Source organism: Pangasianodon hypophthalmus, chromosome 4 (genome assembly GCF_027358585.1).
Source record: "Pangasianodon hypophthalmus isolate fPanHyp1 chromosome 4, fPanHyp1.pri, whole genome shotgun sequence".
Classification (NCBI taxonomy): Eukaryota; Metazoa; Chordata; class Actinopteri; order Siluriformes; family Pangasiidae; genus Pangasianodon; species Pangasianodon hypophthalmus.
The window spans coordinates 22,897,358-22,919,738 of record NC_069713.1 but is presented as its reverse complement, the minus strand read 5'-3'; the positions used below and the strand labels follow the sequence as shown (position 1 = coordinate 22,919,738).

The following is a 22,381-nucleotide window of genomic DNA, read 5'->3' as shown; positions in this document are numbered from 1 at the left end:
AATCATTTTAATTACAGGTGGCACTATTGTCAGAGCCATGCTATTTCAGAAAATTAATCAACACCTAACCAGTGAGAATCAAGAATTCAAGAAGTCATGGTACGAGTGGATAACTGATCAGAGAACAGTATCTGTCTCTTACTTTATCCAGGTGGATCAGAACACTGGCGATGGAGTCCAGGAAACTAGGCAGCTGGTATACATTTTCATCGTCACGGTCCGACTTGATCAGGTACATCTGCTTACAGCGCTGGATGAGCTCAACGTACATCAAATCTACATCCTGAGGGCACACCACTTTACACGGCTACACCCGCACAAAGGAAAACAGTAGAATGGAATTATCAAGCTTACGTTATACAGCTCATATATTAATGCTTTAAGTAGTTTAAGTGAACAAACTGACATTCATTTATTACGTAAATAAGACCCACCGCGGCAAAAAGTCCATATCCTCTTATAGCAATGGAGAGTTCTTTGTTAGAAGAGTCCATTGTCCTGATAATAGAGCAAAACTTCTGCATAAAGAACTTCAGCTTGCCTTGATGCTGCTCAACATCTGCAGCCACCAAGATGGCAACCTGCAGGATGATCAAAAGTCAACTCAATCCAAAAATCATACATTTCAATCAAATAAGGGGAAGAACAAGCTTCTGTACATCTAGACAGCCACCTGTTTAAGGAAAGACTCCAGAGCAGAATAGCTTGTTTTCTTCATTTCAGAATTTATGTGTCCGCAAAGTTTGGACATCACATCAAACACAGTCTTGTAGTGGTCCATGAGGCAGCTGCTGAACTGGCCTGCATGCTTTGTGAAGAGTTTCAATCCAGCTGCCAGGAAGAACATATAAATATATACAAAAATACATACAAGTGAAGTGGACCTTTAAAGTCACTGTGATTAGTGTTACTGTGTTAAAAAAAACTGGGGAAAATCTGGGGATCAGATTCCAAAATGCAAATGCAAACATAGGTGACGGGAGTATGGAGCGTTAGGGGCATTTTTAATTTACACATTCATAAAAACTGGATTTTTTTTCCTCCCATTTTTCTCCCCTCACTGGCTAATTCCCACCCAGCAGCCAGCTCTCCTCTATCATGCAACAACATGAGGGCACCATAACACACTCGGAGGAAAGCGCTATCTACCCTCTTCCACATACATGAGCTCACAGAGGCCCACTACTGGCTAGTGTTGCTGTGATTGACAGGGGAGAGAAAGTATGTTATCCCTCCCAGCCAGAGATCACTGGCAATTTTGCTCTCTAGAATCTCTAGAATCTTCCTGATTTCCCAATGGTATGCCGAACGTTTTTCTGTTATCAGAAGCCCCACAGCTGGAAGGTAAAAGTTAAGGGATATTTCTGACTTTTTTGTTTTGCTTCTTGATCTCATTCTTGTACCATAATACAGAAAATAATATGATTTTCAAAACAAACTTTAAACACATGTACTGTACTCAGATTTTTTTGTGCTCAAAACAAACAAAACAGCAAGGTCTTACCAAAGGGGACTGCGTAGCGCTTCATTTCAGTCTAGAGAGGTTAAGAAGAAGAAAGATTTTACAAAAGCTGTACATGCAGTCATAAGTAGGTTTCAAAAAGCAAACTGGCTCTACTCACCTGTGGGCAGATTGCCTTTAATGCATAGCCAAAGATTTCTTTTGAAGTAACAGGGTCTATTTTAGACAAGATGTAAGACATGAGGTTAGAGCAATCTGAATTGCTTGTGTCTAAATCCTTTACACTGAACTCTAAACACACACAAAAACACACACACACACACACCTTCTTCCATTGATTTGGTAAAGTTCACCATCAGTGCTGTGATCCCCCTCAGACAACCAGCAACAACAGGGAGCTTCGGCTCCTTCGTAGCAGAGGTCATCTGAAAGAGATGAAGACTTAGAAGAAGAAATCTAAACAATCTATATATGTTTAGCGTGTTAGTGTGCTTTGATTTATTTAATACCGGCAGCTTCTTTACCTGTACTTTTAGTTCTCCGAGATACTCCTTATAGAGTTTGTCTGAATTGTTGACCATCTCGCTAGGGTGCACTTCACCCAATACTCCAAGAAGTTCATAAATATTCCCCAGCACTGTGAGGAGAAAAGAACAGCACAGAGTGGATGCTAGCAGGTTGTAGTGCTCTACCAATATGAGAGTTTGTTGCCTTGATAATCTGAGAATATCTATTACATCTATCTGTCTTGATACTATCTAGAAGCACCGCTGGCAGTGTCTGTGACAGTAACAAAGTGAGTTACTTCTTAGCAGAAGACAGTTAAGTTGAGGGACCTCAATAAGAACCAACAGACAACAAAGTCTGTGACAGTGAGTCGTGTCAACATTGAAAATCCTCTTAACTTCACGAATCAGATAAAAAGTCCATAATAAAACTACTGTTCACATTTAAATCATGTCTTACAAATGGGTTTATTTCAAATAGGGAACTTACAAACCGGACTATACTTCATGTGTTGCATTTTGTCATAGTGTTAAAAGTCGAGAAACAATCTGACAATTAATATAAATGAAAAACAAAAAACAAGATTAGAAATAACCATGCATTTCACAGAAGTAATATTAAAATTTGTAGTATTTGTATTGGATTTTTTATCTGATTTATAAGACCAAGAGATATATACAAGATTCTGAAATCTTATATCTTATAGCTTTGCTGAGATATATGAGATGTCTCAATGTGTGGCTGCAGTTTTTGTTGTTTTACTTATTTTTCATTAATTTGGATTAACACTTTTCATAAGAATTATAATTAATTTTTATCTCAGTGTTGCAATATTTGCAAAAGGCAACAACTGCTTTTTTCCAGGGAAAGACAGTTTGATAACAGGCTTAACTTGCCTGTGTCAGGTATACTGCTTTTCTGACACAGCTCCCCATAAAACTTGTTGAACATGTCTCCTATTTTGAAGTCCTGAGCAACACTTGAGTCCTTGGTGAGATAGAGTACCTAGTGATGTTTGTAAAATAGACAAGTCTAGATGTTAATTTCAGGAAAAAATACTTTCAAAGTAGATCAAAATGAAGCAGAAACACAAAATAGCTAAGTATTCTGTGCTTAATTTCAGTAACGCACCCTTACTCACCTTGATAAGCAGCTCTAAAGCAGGTCCCCTAGACTTCGCAGCTTTGTCTTTTGTGTAGACAACAAGACAAGTGTCCTGTTCACGAAAACAATATCACATTGTATTTGACATTATAACTGAGTTGATCTACTGATAAACAAAGATAAAAGCTTGTCAAGAGTTGGCTTGGTTACTAAAAGCACGTCAGTATAGGATCTATATCTGAAATGAGTCTATGCTCCGAGCTTCAGTATCGCATATATAGTGGGAAAAAGTGGCTTTGTTCATGAAAAGTTCAGTATGCATGCAGCTTAGAATCAAAGCCCAAGGTAAGGCACTGAATCAGAGTAACCTTGAGCTCAACGGCGTAGTTCTTCTCCCATCCTTTAACGTAGTCAGCCATCCTCTGCAGGAATGTCGCCAGCAGATTGAGGATATCCACCCTGGCATCCTGGAGCTAGAGATCAGGCGCAGAAATGAACATACAGACACACTAATAAAACAAGGATGATGGTCAGTTTGCAAAAGACTTACCATTTTGCTGGCCAGGGACTTTCGGAGAAAGGTCAGTAGTCCTTCTTCTTTTGCAAACAACAACGACGTCTGGAAAGCTGTTTTGAGAAGGTTGAGTGACTTTAGGGACTGTATATAGCTCAAGTGATGTTTACAGTTGGGGTCATAAGTTTAAATACGCCTTGCAGAATCTGCAAAATGTTATAATTTTTAAAAAAATAAGAGGGATCATAAAAATTGCATTTTGTTTTTCATTTAGTGCTGCCCTGAATAAGCTATTTCACACAGCAGATGTTTACATATAGTCCACAAGACACAATAATAACTGAATTTACACAAATGAACCAGTTCAAAAGTTTACATCCCCTTGATTCTTCATACTGTGTGTTGTTACCTGGATGATCAACAACTGTTTTTATGTTTTGTGATAGTTGTGCATGAGTCCCTTGTTTGTCCTGAACAGTTAAACTGCCCGCTGTTCTTCAGAAAAATTCTCCAGGTCCTGGAAATTTTTTGGTTTGTTGAGATTCATCTTTTTCAAACTGAGGACAACTGAAGGACTCGAACACAACTATTACAAAAGGTGCAAACAATCACTGATGCTCAAGAAGGCAACACGATACATTAAGAGTTGGGGGGGTCTAAACTTTTGAACAGGGTGGTTGGTGTTAACTGTTATAATTTTGTTTAAGAACTTATTTTTTTCATTTAGTACTGCTCTTCAGAAGCTACATAAGATGTTTCTCAGAAGACAAAATAATTAAAAATAATACAAATCATCCTGTTCAAAAGTTTACACCCCCTGGCTCTTAATGTATCGTGTTGCCTTCTTGAGCATCAAGAATTTAGCAGTACTAAATAAAAAAACAAAATGCAATTTTATGATCCCTCTTATTTTTAAAATTATGAACATTTTGCAGATTCTGCAAGGTGTATGTAAGCTGTAGATCAGGCTCCTCTCACATGGCAAAACAAGTGCATTGTTTTTAACAGTCTATAGCTGCATACAAAGCTTGAGGAAATTCAACATTCAACCATCATGACCTATTTTTTATGTCACACTGAGAGCTATCTATGAACTACAAATCTATGCAGTAAATTAGGATTATGCAATAAACCTAAAAAAAAAAAAAAAATTAGGATTTGCAGTAAATTAGGATTAATTTCCAAATAAGTCTGAAGAAATATTTTAAAGAAATATTTTATTTCCCAGAGACTCCCATTATAAACAAGCTCTCAGTGTCATTATGGCTCTGAGATAGCTAACAAAAACACAGGCTAAGTTTTGTAGCTTCTCACCCAATTCATTCTCGCTCTTGGTCACCATACACTCCTGCCCCAGGTCTCCTATAATATCATGGCATATAATAGCAGCGTTTCTCGTTTCTGTGTCTCCAAGAAAAGAGTGAAGTTTGAGCAAAGAGCCCTGAACTCCACCAACAGCCGAGCTCTCAGAGGAGGACATGTTTCATTATCCTAACGTCTGGAAACTCCGCGCGCGAGCAAAAGTAGGCAGGGCGGCAAGAAGGCAATACAATACCACGTGATCGACTCTTCTACCACTTCCTGGTGGGCGCAAGGACACGCCTCCCGCTGAAATAGGAGTGCTGCGATTGGCCAGAGTCTGGCATGAGCGCGGAGATGCAGGAACACTTAAATAATATGATGTAAATATGAAAAGAAAAAGTGCAAATAAAAGAATAAAAGGGTGAACAGTCTCAATTTGTGCATTTTTCTGTTTCAAATAATTTTTAGCAAAAAGAATAATTTTTTTTTTTCAACACTAACTTAATTGATTTTTTTAGAACAATAAGGAAAATTGACCATATAAAAGAACTAATACACGCACACGCAAAAAAAAAAGAAAAAAAAAACACCACACACACACACACACTCACACTCACAAACACACCTCTTATACATATATACATGCATATATCAAAACATTGGTAATATCATGACCTGTGAAAAAAATAGACTATTTGGATCAGATTCCTTCAAAAATCCTATAAAGTGGTTCTATATTTTGAAAATCATTATTTCAATACAATAATTTAAATCCAACACATTTCACAATATCTAATCATGACAAATTACAATGAATGTAAGCAGCTTCTAAACAGAAATGAAATACTTTTAATGTTTACAAATGCTAGCAAGCACTATCTTAACAGCTTCCTTAACAGCTACCTACCATAATAGACCAGCAATGCTATCAGTCTATATGAGCTATTTGGTCTTGTACTTAGATGATGTGAAGTTATACAGCAACAGTACAATGGTGCTGTGAGCTCCAAAGGTGGATAAAATGCCCGACTTCCACGGCCTCTTTCTTGGGCACCATAGATCACAGAGGTGTGTGGCCGGTGTCATTTAAAAGTTAATGAAGAGCTCTTTAACTGTTGTAATGTGCCACATATGAGCCATATTATCAGGCACTTCATAAGAGCAGATGATTCTCGTTTTGGTAATGGTGCAGGCTCTCCACGAATCACATGACCACTGCACCCTCTTTCTCCCTTAACTCTATGTCTGAAGTCTGAAAAGGTTACACAAAGAATAATTGGAAATATGTTTGGGGCTTGACACAAAACATTACGGGCTTAAGCCCAGACAGCTAGTTGTACTTACAACACAATTCATACATTCAATCATTCATTTTCAGGTCTTCAGTACCTGCTTTATCCTGTTCAGGGTTGCAGTGGACAGAAGATATTTAAGCCTTTATATGAAGCAGGTGAAGGTTTCTGAGTGATAAACAGGATTATACTCATAATCTTCATCCAACAAGTGAAGGATTGTCTAAATCACGTTGTTTTACATATTTATTCTATAATGTATAATACAGAGAGGTCTTTGAAGAAAACATTCTCCAGAGTACAAGTGACCAAAGCTGTAATTGCTGCAAAAGGTGGTTCTACAATGTTCTGAATAAACGGTCTGAATACTGATCTAAATTAATGATTTCAGTTTTTGATTTGTAATAAATTTCCAAAGATTTCTTAAAAACTTGTTTTCATATTGTCATTATGGGTTATTATGTGTTTAATTTAATTTATTTTAAATTAAATCTATAACACAATAAATACGTTTGGAACCCACTGTACCTGTTCTTTCCACTGCAGGAGCTACGACGATGAAGAGCAGCAGCAACCCGTCACAGAGTGACTGAATAACTTTCATCACTCAATAGCACCGCATTTGGACTTTTAGCATTTTAATTTAAAAGCTGACACTTTCACCTCAGAATTGCAAGCAAAACTAGTGGAGCCTTTATATAAGGGCAATGACATGGCAAAATGTGTGCATCTGTCTTTTTGCAAGAAATGCCAAGAGAGAGAAGATGAAGAATGTTGTGCAGTTCATTTATGACACAACATAAATATAGCTAAACAAGTAGATAACCAAAGTTTTGGCCATGTGGGTTTCCCCCCGGGTTCTCCAATCTCCCAAAAACATAGTGTTAGATGGACTGGCTACTCCAAATTGCCCCTAGGTGTGAATGAGTGTGTGTGTTGTCCTGTGATGGACTAGTGTATTCCTGCTTCATGTCCAGCATTCCCAGGTCAGACTCTGGATCCACAGCAACCCTGATGAAGTGATTACTAATGATGAATGAACCAATAATTCCTTCAATTTCTTTACTGTTGCCTGTGTGTTAAATTCTAAAGTATCTTTCTGGGTGAACCCTTAGACAATCTATATAGAACCCTACAACAGAAAGTTTTTTTTTTTTGGAAAAGGTTCCAAGTGGATCTCTTAAGGGTTCACCCTTGAGGATCCTTAGAGATATGTCCATCTTGAAATGAAAAATATACTGGCAAAGAAAAAAATAAACTCTGAATTGGGTAGGATTCACAATTTGTCAACCAGGACGACTACAAGATTTCCTTGTATTGTGTGATACAGAATCTGTCTTGTCATAGTATCTCTTGAATGATGTTTTGCCCAAAAAATGCTAATGATTCTAATAAGGAATAGATTATGTAAGATATCAGCATCAGCTTTGGAAACACTAAATACTTTACAAACCATACTGTAGTAAAACCATAGTAATAGTAATAGTTCTGGATGTGTGAACTGGAACAGTGTCTGTACTCAACCCTTAAACTTCAAGGTCCAGACTTATATTTCTATTCTATTTTAGTTTTATTTCTATTAGTTTCATTGTAGTGGCTCGAACATTCTTAGTCATTTCCGTGTAACCTATTTTAAGATGGATAACTGAATAGCTTAGAGTTTGAATCATGATATGCTGTTTCTCTATCCTGCATGGTGCTTATTCTGGATGAAAGGAAAGCCTGTTCTCCAAAATTCATTAAAACTGAACATTACATGTTTGTGTCTGAAAATTGCACCCTGTTCACTATTCTCTTCACTTTGCTGAACAGTGATAAAGGGAAAAGATTTGGTGATTCAAACGAACAATTTCACACACATTATAGTTCTCTCATCGTTCGATGATGCCAGTCACATTAAATCATATAAACATAATCACAAAAATTTCTCTATTAGTCCAAATTGTATGCTTCCAGAAAAACAAAATGTCATGTGTCTGCTTCACATGGCACACAGTGCATTGGAGGATTCTGTAGCCACCAGGGACACTAAACATTTCAGTGTTTGTGATATTTCATGAATACACTGGATATTCTTCTTGTTTTTTTTTACAAAATGGTGAACAACCCAAATAGTGCACTATATAGTTCTCTCTGTCTCTCTCTCTCAAGCTACATATGCTACTCCTGAGGTACCAGTGATCCTGACCCCTTCTGCTCTCCAGACCTGCCTGATCCATCTTGAAGATCACTGAGATTACTGAGGATGGTACCACTTAAAGACCATGAAGATGGCTTTGGACCACAGTTCATATGAACAGTTATGCTATGATGGATTAGGACTACAATTGATATGATAGCTTTAGGACTGCAATTGCCATGAACAGTTTTGCACTTAAGTCTCCAACAGTGGATAAGTTCAACAAAACAGACTTCATGTGAAAACTGTAATGAGTTTCCTAGTTACACAATTGCACTATTTGACCATTTAAGATTTTACAGTACTTTACTGTAAATATGTTTACAGTTGTTTATTGTAATTTTTTATAGTACGTTATTGACAACCCTGTTGGCAGTAAATTACTATAAAATTTACAGTTAGTTTTTTTATAGTGTAGTCTGTATAACCAGCATTTAGACACACAGTCTATGGAACAAGTTTGCTGAGTCATTATGCATCCCATATCCCATGCTGCCCTCCGCATCATTAATGCACATCGGTTAATGCAGGCACTGATTAAGCCTGGATTATACATACTATGATTTTGCACATTTCATTTCAAAATGTCTCATGTTCTTTACTTATCCCCCCTAGCCATTTACATAATTTCCCTAGTTTGCTGTACTGCCTATCAGTCTTTTGCCTGCCTTCTTGTTGACCTCTAGTATCCTGTTGCCCCAAACTGGACCTGTTAATTTGCATTTGTGAGCTTTTAAAAGCTAATTTCATTAAAGACTGCTTTGCAAATGTGTTTTGAGTGATTGGTTTCGAATGATGTGATTATACTCATGTGATTAAACTCCTAGCCTACTATTTTGGTAAACTTTGATTTATTCAACATTATTGCATTTATAATATTAAATAAAAAGAAAAGTGACAGTTGATACCCAGACTATGATTGGTGTGTGTGAAGTTCTCTCCAAAGAATAGAGAATGCATGTACTGTATTTTGATGCTGGAACACTGGAATGCGAGTAACAATCCACTCTGAAATTTTGGGGAAAGTCTGTGGGAAATGTTCTTAGATCACATGCATTACAGTATGATGAGCAGGGCAAAGTAATCTATCCATGATGCAAAGGAAAGAGTCCCGGCTCTAGATCTTCAAACGTCGTGTGTCTGTTTATCAATTTTTGATTTCAAGTGCTCCTTGTACGCCAGAATGTCTCCGTTCCATTTGGTGATGGTCTGATTCTCACACACCCAAATTTCCTGAGCCACCTGGAATCAAACAGGATCACAGTCATTTCTACAGTTTGGCAGAAGGACAACAGTTAAAAACAGCTGCTGATTCATTAATAGCAGCTTTGAGGTCTTTGTGTGCGCCAGTTATCCTACCTGCTGGATGAGTCTGAAGTCGTGGCTGACCAGCATCATCCCTCCCTCAAACTCGTTGACGGCTTCAGCCAGTGCATCGATGGTCTCGATGTCCAGGTGATTGGTAGGTTCATCCAGGAAGAGCATGTGGGGGTTCTGCCAGGCCAGCCAAGCGAAGCACACACGACACTTCTGACCATCTGACAGATTCCTGATGGGACTCACCTGAAGAGAAATGTCAAATTTATTATACATTAAATACTGTATTATTTGTTTCCAAATATTGTTTTACAGAAATGCAGGCTGTAACAGATGCAAGTGTTTCCTTCGCTCGCTCAAACAGACACACACCTGCTGTTTACCCGTCAGGCCGTACCGTCCGATGATCTTTCTCATCTCCTCTTTTTCTTTGATCTCTGGGTAACACTTCATCATGTACTCTAGAGGAGACAGGTCCAACTCCAGCTGTTCAGTCAGATGCTACAACACACATATGACACAAAAACTCAAAAGCTGAACTATCTGATAAAAACCAGAGATATGAAAACCCCAGTATTTATTGATTTATTTGATGATGTATTGTAGGTAATTTGTAAGCCCCTGTCCCTGGTTATTATAGTGTGAAGGTGAAATACTGCTTAAACATTAAAAATAGCAAAGCTAGCATATGTATGCATATGTATGCATATCTCATATAATTGAGAAAATGGCTCACCTGGTGATACCTGCCAATCTTCACATGTGAGTGTTTCCTGATCATACCATCAGTTGGGAGGAGCTAATAAAGCAAGAAAACCCCCAAACAAACAAAAACCAGGGAGGCATTGAGGTTTAAGTACACTGAGTGTGAAGTTAACAAAACACATTTGTTAACTAAGTTGTTAACATTGTCATGGTCAGCTGACCTCTCCCATCAGCAGTTTCAGTAGTGTGGACTTCCCTGCTCCATTAGGGCCCACCAGAGCCACTCGCGTGTCCAGATCAATGCCAAACTCCAGGTTTTTATAAATATATGGCTTTTAAAAAAATTTTAAAAAAAAATACAAGGTCAGTAGGCCCTCGATGAACTCAAGGATCGATTCTAGGCTTTAGGCTATGTTTGTTTTCATACAAATTCCCTCTGAACAGCAAAACAGTTGTGCAAATTTTTATCCATCACCTCTGTTTATGTACTTTTTGCAAAAATGGATATAAATGGGTACATGAGTAACACTCCACTAAACCTGGTGTGTGAGGATGAGCTAGATGTGCGTAATAAATGAGTAATAAACAACACGGCACACTTGAGACCGTATATGTTTATGTGATCTCTCTCTTTCTTTCTCTCTCTCTCTCTCTCTCTCTCCCTGAGCAGTGAGCTAAGCATGTGTGTGTATAAAAAATAAACAGCTTAACCTGGGTCTCCTGTGTTCTCTTAGTGGTGTACTCCCAACATTGTTACAGTTACTTTGTTGCTCTTATTATCTCTAGCTACTTGAGTAATTGATGTTTCATTACTTTTATTTGATACTGGTTATCGGGTCAGATGAAGCCTTTCAGTCAAAACTTGTGTTTGAATGGTTCAGTCTGCATCCTGCACTCTGCAAAAAGCACCCTAACTGTCCTGAAGAGTCAACAGCCACTAAGCATATTAGAGATATATTTAATATTCAATACATACACAGTAGTTGTCATCTGAAATACATCACTATTAGGCATGAGACAGAATTTTGTTTTGTTGAATATCATGATACAAAATACTGGCAAGATGATTTTCGCTTCTCTGAGGTGTATCGTGATATTTGTGTTTAATATTCAGTTAAGCTCTAACTCTTCTTACGCACTAGGTGGCAGCACCAGAGATAGTAGCATACAGAGAACAAAGTTTGCGATTGGGAACCTGGCTTGAAGCATGCTTACTTAATAATCCAAAAAAGTTGAGCTAATCAGAAGGAAGCGTTATGCCACATGTTAAACACAAGGCCCGTGCGCTAGTTTCATTTGGCCCACGTGAAAATAATACTGAAACGGCCCATAGTACATTACCGCTGAACATTTTCACACTGCAGAATTAACAGCAAATCTGTAGCGTAGCCATCTGAAGGTAGTTACCGTAAACCACTGTATATATGTCCACTTTTTATGGTTTTTTTTATTGTGCATTCCAGGTAGACGTCAGTTAGCAGTAGGAGTGATGATAACACGAAGTTTATTTAGCCTAATTATTTAAGGCACATCTACCATCAAGCAATCTTTCCATATTAATAACATTGCCATGAAATACATTTATGAGAGTGACAAAAATTGAAATAGCATGTTAATAAAAAGGGGAAAATTACACCTTATTAAATCCTGATCTACTTTTCTTATAATACAATGTATTAAATTGCAGTGGTTCGATTTGCTGAAGCCTATATCAGGATTTGTCTTGTATCATGGCTTTAGTGTATCGTCTCATGCCTAATCACTATGTATCACAGTAGTTGACCTAGGACTGAAGTACTACAGGAATGAATGCGATACTGTAATTATGGTGAACCACTGAAAATTATGAGTGAAGGAGATTGCAGTCAACAACTCTCTTTTCCTGGACTTCACACTTACTGTGTCGTCGGAATATCTGAAACTGACATTCTGCACCATGATGACAGGAGGCGGAATCTTCCCACAGGGAGGAAAATAAAATGACAGAGTCTGCAGGAGGAAAGAAGAGAAGCTCTAGGTTTATGTTCCAGCAGCAGTACAATAGTATAGACGTATAGTACCTCTAGAAACAACTGATCAGTGTAATAAACTGAATGCTTGCTATGGTGGAGAACAGGGAAGAGGTGGAAGTACAGTGCTTTTGGTCTCAGATGGTCTTGCTTGATGTTGAGGATGATGTGGTTTCTGAACTACAACCACTTTGAATAGCCATGGATGTACAGTACATGAGTAGGAATGTACAAGCCCAGTACTGAGAGAGATATTGAGATCAATACTGGGCTAAAACACTGGATAGTGGATTTTAAGCTATGAAATAGGAATTTCTGTGTCCTTCTGAAATGTGAATATCTGTCCAGTCCTCTATAAGTCATACAGCTCTCAGGGGCACTAAATGAAGAGACATTTATCAAGTGCTACTCCATCATAACATGTAATATCGATGCTCATATAATGCTTAATACTAAATGTAGTGCTTAATATTAAATTTAGTAACTGTGTGTGTGTGTGTGTGTATGCACATGCGCACTCAACCTTATCTGTAACTACGCGGGAGGTCAGGCCTGAGGCCACCATCTTCTGCAACGTCTTCTCTTTGCTCTGAGCCTGACGAGCCAGCTTAGCCGAGCCGTGACCAAATCGAGCAATATAGTTCTACACAGAAAGCGGGACAGAAAGGTTTGCTTCAGTTTTCACATAGAGGAAAAGAACTACTGTACAATATAATTCGAGTAAATGTACTCCCAATGATGTAAATAAGGAATGAAACAGTATGAAAATGGAAGAGACATTTAGAGAGGAGCAATGAGAAAGACAGACATCAGCAAATGTTAAAGTGGGAGTAATGACACTGAAGGGAGGAGGAGCCGCTCATAGCATACGCGCAGTGCAGCAGTGTTTTACCTTCATGTGTGCTATCTGGTCCTGCTCCCAGTTGTAGCGTTTCATCTGGTTCTCCTCAAGCTCCTCCCTGGTCTTCACGTATTGGTCGTAATTGCCCTATAATCGAAATCAGATGGCGCAAAAAAATGCTGAGGGTATGTTTTTGGATTTTCTTTCTTGTTAAAATGGTTCGCTTCATACAGTCAGGTCGCTTCAGAGTGAAATTGCTTTCTCACTGCAATCAAACCACTCTGGAGTTCAGTTGGAAGCTGGCCGAGACCACCTCTGACGCTCTCGGACCGGCTGTTTTGGTCCACAAACAAACTTAACCATGGGGGAAAACACTCCAGGGTTTGATTCAAACATAGAAAATGCTGCATGTGTGAAAGCATCCTCAGAAATGTGACCTCAAAATGTCACATTTCAGGTCTAAACAAGAAATCACTAGAAGGCACAAAAGGGTAACCAATGTAGGGCACTAAATTTAAACTACAAATTAGGCAATGTTGTATATTTTCCCCCTCCTTTAGATATAATACTTTCCATTTTATTCAGTGTGGTGGTAACACTATGATGTGAAACACTTCACTCTGATTTGCAGACCTGAGTAGAACATGGCTGCTAAGCCTTGTTCCTGGAAAAAAACAGCCACCCACACACTTCCAAAACTCATCTCTTGCTCTGACTGATTAAGTTATCCTTGGTCAGATGGATAAGGTGTGTTTAGATCTGTAAGAACAGGAAGCTGCTGCATCATTCATCTCTTGTCTAATCACTTCTTTATAAAGTGCCTAAAAACAACTTACTGTGTAGTATCTGAGCTTCCTGTGGTGTAGATGTATGATGTTGGTGCAAACACCATTCAGGAAGTCTTGGGAGTGTGAGATGAGTACAAGAATTCGCTTAAACCTAGAAAAAAAAATACCACAAAAATTAAGCATTCACACTCGTGCTACATGTGGATGCTGCTGGCATTTAAGAATTAGCCAAAATTATCCACATAGTTCCAAAATCTTGCCTAACACCGATCTATCAATACAGTTAAAAGACTGAACAACGTACGATTTGAGCTCCTCCTCCAGCCACACGCAGGCATCCAGGTCAAGGTGGTTAGTGGGTTCATCCAGTAACAACATGAAAGGTTTAATGAACAGCGCTCTGACAGAGTGGAGGAAAGAAGAATAGAAAAAAGACAGAGGAGTGAATATTACAAGAGATTTCTTTTATAAGACACGAATCGACCATGCAGACTTCGCACCTTGCCAACGAGACACGCATTCTCCAACCGCCGCTGAAGTCTTTGAGCTTTTTTTGCTGCATGGCTGGGGTAAAGCCCAGACCATAGAGAATGCGTGAAGCTCGAACCTCGGCTTTGTCTGCATCCAGCTCTTCCAAGCGCTCATAGATCTCCATCAGCTTCTCGCACTCTGCTACATGTAAACAAGAAAAAAAAAAAGTTTAATTTTCGCTGTTATAGACACCATATTGACATAATCTACTGACATACAGTACGGTGCAAAAGTCTTAGACACATGCAAAGAAATGCTGTAGAGTAAAAATGACTTCAAAAATAATGATATTAAATGTTTCTACATTAAAAAAAATACTATAAAGAGCAATAAACAGTAATAAATGCAACAAAGTCAATATTTGGTGTGACAACCCTTTGCTTTAGAAAAAAATTATTAGTCTCAGGTACAACATATGCAGTTTTACAAGGAAGTTAACTGGTAAGTGTTACTGAGCATCTTGCAGATCCAGCCACACTTCTTCTATTTTTGCAGCAAAACCCAGCAGCCTTCATTATGTATTTTGTCTGTAAAGTGTCTCTTATGTAATATGCTGCTTTCTTTACTGACATACAAACATTTTTCTGTAACATTTAATATTGTGCAGGAAAACTAATGTTAGGGAATCTAAAATGGTTTTTGTACTGAATCAATAATGTAGAAGTCATAAAATAAAAATCTATAACAAAGTTTTTACTAAAAAAAAATATAGAGTGCCTAAGACTTTTGCACCGTACTGTATGTCTTATCATTCCTATTATTATCTGAGAACAAACCTATTAAATCTAAGAACAGTACTTTGTAGGATTAGGTTCTGAGAGACCTTATTCACAAAGAATATACAGAATTTACACCTAGCTCATCCATTTGGTCAATAAAAGACAAATATAGTAAGGAATAGTACTGCCATGTAGTTACTAATCTGACACTTAAAACTGAAGTGTTTAATAATATTTCTACACAACTACATAACTTTCTACACAAGCTATTCTGGTGGTACACAGTCAACACTCATCCTGAATAGCAGTTCCATAATAAAACCAAATGGTTCATACACGTTATGCCAGAGAGCATGTTAGCCAAAACAAAAAATAATATAAAAAGGTTACACACCGATGGCAAGTAGACATTTCTCTCACTCTCAAAAATACAGAGAAATGCAAAACCCCCTTTGTTTACACAGTTACTCTTTCTCCTCCTGCCTGTCACCGTGTAGCCAGACTTCTTTCATGCCCAAGTTAAGGAGTGATGACATATGATATAGCCGAGTTGGCATATGATGCACGTGTACAATTTTCCTGACAATTCAGATCTGACACCTCTGACAAAGAGCTGATTGTGAATTACTATTACAGCATTGTCAAGGCAACTCACAACAGGCTCAGTACTTTTGTCCCCTGACTCAATATTCTTGTGGGGTTTTTTTTTTCATTTTCAACAAAGAATCCCATGCACAGCAATATTCAGGGTTTAGTTCCACATGCTTAGTAAGGATTTAATATGGAAATTGCGCACATCAGTATTCAGACCTCAGACTTAACCACATATTCAAGCGCTTTACAGAATCTGCATGACAGCTGCACACATGGGATGGAGTTTGGCGAAAACAGAGACATGTCTCAGTTACGCATGATCCTGAGCTTGGACCTTTTTTCTTGTGCAACCTCGGCTCGAGCGAGGCGCAGTTTTAAGTCCAGCGCCAATGTATGACAATTTGCCTTAACCACAGTGTCATGCTGAAATTTATGTTTAATTACTCTATGTGTATTTACTATGAAATTCTATTTCAGGCCAATTCTCAATACCTAAAAGTCAACAAATTTTTTTTTTTTTTTTAAACAATGGACATCAGTGAAGACAGCATCTTAATCAGAGACAATTTATAATTCTGCATAGATTACACATTCAGTGAGCCTTTAATGTATGCGTACAGACTCTAGGTGGGATACAGAATATTGGTTTATTGGTCACTACAGTGTTTCATCTTTGTTTCTTTCTCTTGTATGTGTGACTCACAGTCCTCATGGGCCAGTCTTTCTGCCTCCTTCTCCAGCTGGATCCTCTCCTCATCCACCTCCATCACACAATGTAATGCTGTCTTCTCACTGGGAGCCATCTCACGTGTCAGATGATAAATGTCTATGTGCTCTGGGATAGGAATCTCTCGATGGCCAATAGCAGACAGGAGCATAGATTTACCTGTCATAAGAGACATTAGGGAAAAAAATGTATAATCTTTTTGTACAAGTGTTCAACTTTTGGTTCTCCCAGAAGAGCAAAAAGACATTAGGAACCAGGATTTTTTTTATATTAGCCTTACTAAAGCATCAGAATCTTCAGCAGGCGCATTAATACCATCAGACTGTGGTCTATCAGCACCTCAGGTTTGGTACCTCTTACAAGACTATAATCCACACCTGTGCCATTGAGGCCAATGAGACCGTAGCGTCTGCCTGAGTTCAGTTCCAGGCTTGTGTCGCTCAGCAGCTCCTGCCCATGGAAAGTCAGTGAAAGACTGCTGATGTGAACGTCTGTACTGTTGGGGTGCGATGCCAAGACACCTGTAACCGCCCGAGCCTCTATCTTCCTTAGCTCAAACTCATCTAGCTCTTTAGCCAGGGCAGAAACATCTGCAAAGGAGACAACACAATGAACACGGCTGAAGAGTTTATAGAAGAAAAACATGACATAAAATAAGGTGTTTTAACTGCTTTTTTGTGACAATATGGCTACTATCCAGCTTTAAATGCTGGCATACAGCAATAAATGAGCGGCTGCTACAGGATCATACCAGTGTGCTCTGTACCAGTTACTGTTCATTCATCACCAATGCACACGGCTGTCTATTGCATTGGAAGCATTCTCAATCAGTAATTTAAATAACACACCTCCATTTGTCTCCCCATTTGGAACTGCTCCATTTTCCTCCGGCTGCTCGACCTCCTCGTGTTTTTTGACTCGCTGACGAGCTTTGGCTGCCTCTTTCTTCTTGGCAGCCTTCTTCTTGGCAAGGTCTGAGGGCATGGCTGCAGAGCTCTGTGGGCTGCACAGTAACATGGCTTGTTAAAGACATTTGCAATGTGATGCGAAGATGACAATTATTGTTCTCAACGAAACAGCCAATAAGCCGTGATACACTATATGGCCAAAAGTTTGTGGACCCCTCACCATCACACCCATATGTGCTTCTTCCCCATACTGTTGTCACAATGTTGGAAGCACACAATTGCCTAGAATGTGTTTGTATGTTGTAGCCTTACAATTTCCCTTCACTGGAACTAAGCAGGCCAAACCTGTTCCAGCATGACAATACTCCTGTGCACAAAGCGAGCTCCATAACAACATGGTTTGCCAAAGTTGGAGTGGAAGAACTCAAACTGCCTGCACAGAGCCCTGACCTCAACCCCACTGAACACCTTTGGGATGAGCTGGAATGCTGACTGCACCCCAGACGCCCCTCGTCCAACATCAGTGCCTGACCTCACTAATGCTCTTGTGTCTGAATGAGCACAAATCCCAACAGCCATGCTACAAAATCTAGTGGAAAGCCTTCCCAGAAGAGTGGAGGTTATTATAACAGCAAAGGGGGACTAAATCTGGAATGGGATGTTCAAAAAGTGTACATGGGTGTGATGGTCAGGTGTCCACAAACTTTTGGCCTAGTGTATATTCCTCATTATGCTAATCATCACATGGCCAGACTTTCTCAGAGGATCCTGAAAAAAGCTCTATATAATAATATTGGAATGAGCCCCTAACATTAAAGAGGAACGATCATGCAGTCAAAAAAAAAAAAAAAACAAAAAAAAAAAAAAAAAAAAAAAAAAAAACAGAAAATAAACAAGACATTTTGCAGTATAATTTTACGGACTCTGTTTCTTTTTCAGACAATGCATTACATCTTACATCTCTCAGAATGTCTAGGCTTGCATTGTACAGACATGGCCACATCCCCTATTTAAAACCAGAACAGTGTGGGTCCTGAATCTCATCTCCTGCATGTGGCTAGAGTTGCAAAATTAACAAATGCTCTGAGTCAGTCAATAGAGAAAAGGAAAGAAGTGAAAAATGGTTAGCTGTTATCAACAATGCAAATTTCAATGACAACTCACAGTAGATGAGAAATATTTACATGTGCCCAAGACACTTTAGTACTGAACATCAGCAGTAAGACACGATCACCAGAAACACTGCCAAGGAAACTCTAGCTGAGTTAGCTTAAAATCTGTAGTAATGTTGCCTCTCCTATTGCCCTGAGACACTATCACATTGCAGTGGTCTACATCTATGGTAACAAGCTGTGCGTAGTGACTGAAAGAATAACGTCATGAGTACAGACAGCAGAAATGAGGTTCCTCTACAAGCTGCTGGCTTTACTCTCCCTGATATGGTGAGAAGTTTGGCAAAAGGGAAGATCGTCAGAGTAGAGTCACTGCTTCTGTGGACTGGGATGAGCCAATTAAGGTATTTGGTGCTCACTGGAGCTGTATCTGGCATGTCTCATGGGGCAAATCGAGAACACGTTGGACAGATTCTATCTCTCAGTTCGCTTGGGATCATACTGGGAGCTACTGACCTTCTCAGCCTGACACCATCGTGACCCCCAGAGAGAAAAGTGGAAGGAAAAATGAAAGACTGAATGAACAAACAGCACTGTCAATGGCTGTCGGTACTTACAAATTTATAGAAGAAGTGAAGTGAAGTGACGTGTAGCCAAGTATGGTGACCCATACTAGGAATTTGTGCTCTGCACTTAACCCATCCAAGTGCACACGCACAGTAGTGAACACACACACATCATGAACACACACCCGGAGCAGTGGGCAGCCTTTTTTTTGCTACGGCACCCGGGGAGCAGTTGGGGGTTCGGTGCCTTGCTCAAGGGTCTCACCTCAGTCGTGGTTTTGAGGGTGGAAGAGAGCGCTGGACATTCACTCCCCCCACCTACAATCTCTGCCGGAACTGAGACTCTAACCCACGACCTTCAGGTTCACCTTTGGGTTACCTGTCCGACTCTCTAACCATTATGCCACGACTGCCCCCAGTCAACGAACTGCCCCAGTCAACGAACAGTTGCTGCAACTGCCCCCAGTCAACGAACTGCCCCCAGTCAACGAACTGCCCCCAGTCAACGAACTGTTGCTGCAACTGCCCCCAGTCAACCAACTGTTGCTGCAACTGCCCCCAGTCAACGAACTGTCGCTGCAACTGCCCCCAGTCAACGAACTGTCGCTGCAACTGCCCCCAGTCAACGAACTGTCGCTGCAACTGCCCCCAGTCAACGAACTGTTGCTGCAACTGCCCCCAGTCAACCAACTGTTGCTACAACTGCCCATGTCTCGTCACACTTTAGGATAATGACATACGGCAAATACAGTGCTTGTCCACATAGATTAAATACAATTCAAGAGTGTTCTTTAACAACTGTGTGTAGGTTGGTTGTTTATTATTTGCTCTCTAAATGTTGCACAGGAGCTTGCTGCGTGGTTAACTCAGTGTCACGTCCACTGCAAACCCAGTCCGAATCCCGATCACAGCAAGAGCAGCATGCTGAACTTTTTTAATGAGCAGAAGGTTGAGTTCAGATCTCAGTCTACTCAAGGGTGTCATACCACTCTTGTCTAAACCTGCACTGTGACCTTCATCTCTTTTCAAGATCATAATGTATGTGTAAAGAAAGTATTATACATAATGACAATTTGGACCCTATTCAGATTATGTTCTATTTAAGATGTTGTCATCTCTCACCACATGATTCTTGAAAGTCAGTCACCGTCCTAGTTACCTATTTAGTACACATGCTAATATTAATAACCTATTGCTGGCTAAGATTTTGTTTGTCTGTTCTGTAATGAACATATTTATATTTAGGGCAGATTTAGCACACGCTAAAAACCTTTAGTTGGTCTACAGAAATACACAGAGGGACAAAGGGTGTGTCTGAAACAGCACACTATTCACTACATAGTGCATTTAGGAACTTTTGCCTTTTTGTTTGAAAAGTGAAGTGAACAGTATTCTGAGCAACTTATGATGTCCCACAATGCACTTCTTGGGATCAATGTCCAAATAAGGGACACAGAATACTCATAATGTGGGTAGTCTTGGAGTCTGTAGGGAATAGGGAGCAGAGCACCATTTGGGACACAGGCACAGTTTCAAGTGTTGCGCATTTACACTGGCATGTGCCAAGTGCAGCATGTAACCAGGCCCGGCTAAGCCGAGCTAAGCTAACGCTAGCTAACCAGTTCCCACAAGTGTCAACGCTACAACAGCTGCCAGTATCAGCAAAAAGAGTGCTAGCAAATATAATGATAATAATAATAAAAAAAAAAATAACAAAAAAAAGACATTTTTCGGAACATGTCACGACTGTTATGTTGGCAAAATATACAGCCAATATTATAGCATGCACGTAATATCTACCTACATACATGTTATATCCATACCGGCGTGTTAGCCTGCCGAACATGCTACCTGGCTAGTGGTTCCCATAGCATTTATCTCCACTCTATAACCCTACATGATTTAAGTCATAACTGAAATTGATTATAAAACTATTAAAAGCGGTTGTTGTGCACTAAACATGCAGTTTTGCAGTTTAAATCCCGCTCATGTTGTGTAGCTCATCGCACCGTGTTAACTGGGTAACAGCATTAAAAAGCTCACACAGAGAATGAACCTTACTTTCAAATATTACTGAAATAAAAATAATAAATAATGTCAGCTCGAAAATCTTTAATATAATGACACATACCGAAGAAATAACGCTCCGGGTGAGGCAGTGTCGCTCTGACTCGGTTGCTGATAAAGTTGTAGAGGGTTTAAGCTTGTGTAAGAAGAGCTATCTTAGCTGGAGAGGTGCAGCTGGTAGCCGGCAGTGCAGGCAGTGGCAGAGGCAGAGTCTGAGGCAGAGGCAGAGTCTGAGGCAGAGGCAGAGGCAGTCTCAGGCAGAGGCAGAGTCTGAGGCAGCTACACGCAGAGTTTGAGGCAGAGGCAGAGATAGAGGCAGAGTCAGTCTGAGGCAGAAGCAGAGATAGAGGCAGAGTCAGTCTGAGGCAGAGACAGAGACAGAGGCAGAGGCAGTCAGCAAGCCTTATTAGGACAAGAGCAAACCTCCTCTTCTCTCAGGGAGGGGCACATGTCACATCAGCTCCACATGGCTATAAACCTTACATTACACCATAAATCATACATTCATTACCATCAGGAGATTTACAGGTTTTAGAGGCACACACTCATCACTCATAGACACTTTATTACCTTTAGTGCTGAAAAAAACATGACAAAAACCCTCACAGAATTTGTAATGGTTTTAATGGGGATTGTAATGGTTTTAATGGAAACTCTAATGGTCCCTCTGGGTCTCTACTGGTAATTTGTTGCCTTCTGTTGGGAGCAGTGTTATGTCTAGTGGACACCATTAAGGATCCTAATGGTAATAGTTTTAATGGTTAACAGCTGATGGTTTGTAATAGTATTTGTAGTGGGAACCATTAGAATTTCTGTGATGGTTTCTACTGTTTTTTTGTTTGTTTGTTTGTTTGTTTGTTTTCAGCAGCGTTGTAGCTACACTTACTAACAGTTTTATCAAAGAACCTGCCATACAGGTCAGTGTGTGAGTGCACTGAGTGTAGCCCATGTAATTTATTCATTCATTCATCTTCAGTAACTGCTTTATCCTGGTCAGGATGACGGTGGAGGATCTTGGGCGTGAGGAGGGTACACACCCTGGATAGGATGCCGGTCTATCACCGGGCATCATGCACACACGGTTAGTGGAAAGGGAACACCATAGGACCAGTGCAGTGACACTGACATGGTAGTGTG

At 39.6% G+C, this 22,381-nt stretch overlaps 2 protein-coding genes across 3 annotated transcripts in view; both read right to left on the bottom strand.

The window, feature by feature from the left end:
• Positions 1–5,129, bottom strand: part of prkdc (protein kinase, DNA-activated, catalytic subunit) — a 43,684-nt gene extending 38,555 nt beyond the window's left edge. Inside the window, exons 1-12 of one of the 2 annotated variants that reach the window (XM_053233084.1) lie at positions 4,902–5,129; positions 3,624–3,700; positions 3,442–3,546; positions 3,111–3,185; positions 2,866–2,974; positions 1,987–2,099; positions 1,788–1,887; positions 1,623–1,678; positions 1,505–1,535; positions 674–831; positions 435–581; positions 143–307 (exon numbers count right to left, since the gene is read on the bottom strand). In XM_053233084.1, the coding sequence (XP_053089059.1) occupies positions 143–307; positions 435–581; positions 674–831; positions 1,505–1,535; positions 1,623–1,678; positions 1,788–1,887; positions 1,987–2,099; positions 2,866–2,974; positions 3,111–3,185; positions 3,442–3,546; positions 3,624–3,700; positions 4,902–5,067 (1,302 nt within the window). In that variant the 5' untranslated portion in view covers positions 5,068–5,129. The remainder of the gene's footprint in view (positions 1–142; positions 308–434; positions 582–673; positions 832–1,504; positions 1,536–1,622; positions 1,679–1,787; positions 1,888–1,986; positions 2,100–2,865; positions 2,975–3,110; positions 3,186–3,441; positions 3,547–3,623; positions 3,701–4,901) is intronic. The other variant, XM_053233083.1, reaches the window with a different exon arrangement.
• A 3,547-nt stretch (positions 5,130–8,676) lies between these two features.
• abcf2b (ATP-binding cassette, sub-family F (GCN20), member 2b) lies at positions 8,677–21,549 on the bottom strand. The gene is made up of 15 exons (XM_034303204.2): positions 21,309–21,549; positions 17,440–17,594; positions 16,969–17,181; positions 16,568–16,750; positions 14,521–14,692; positions 14,325–14,420; positions 14,069–14,171; positions 13,284–13,379; positions 12,915–13,034; positions 12,282–12,371; positions 10,604–10,714; positions 10,414–10,476; positions 10,050–10,178; positions 9,720–9,923; positions 8,677–9,602 (listed from the first exon to the last, which is right to left on the bottom strand). The coding sequence occupies exons 2-15, from the start codon at positions 17,573–17,575 to the stop codon at positions 9,486–9,488; spliced, it is 1,833 nt and encodes a 610-aa protein (XP_034159095.2). The 5' UTR covers positions 17,576–17,594; positions 21,309–21,549; the 3' UTR covers positions 8,677–9,485.
• Positions 21,550–22,381: the final 832 nt, after the last annotated feature.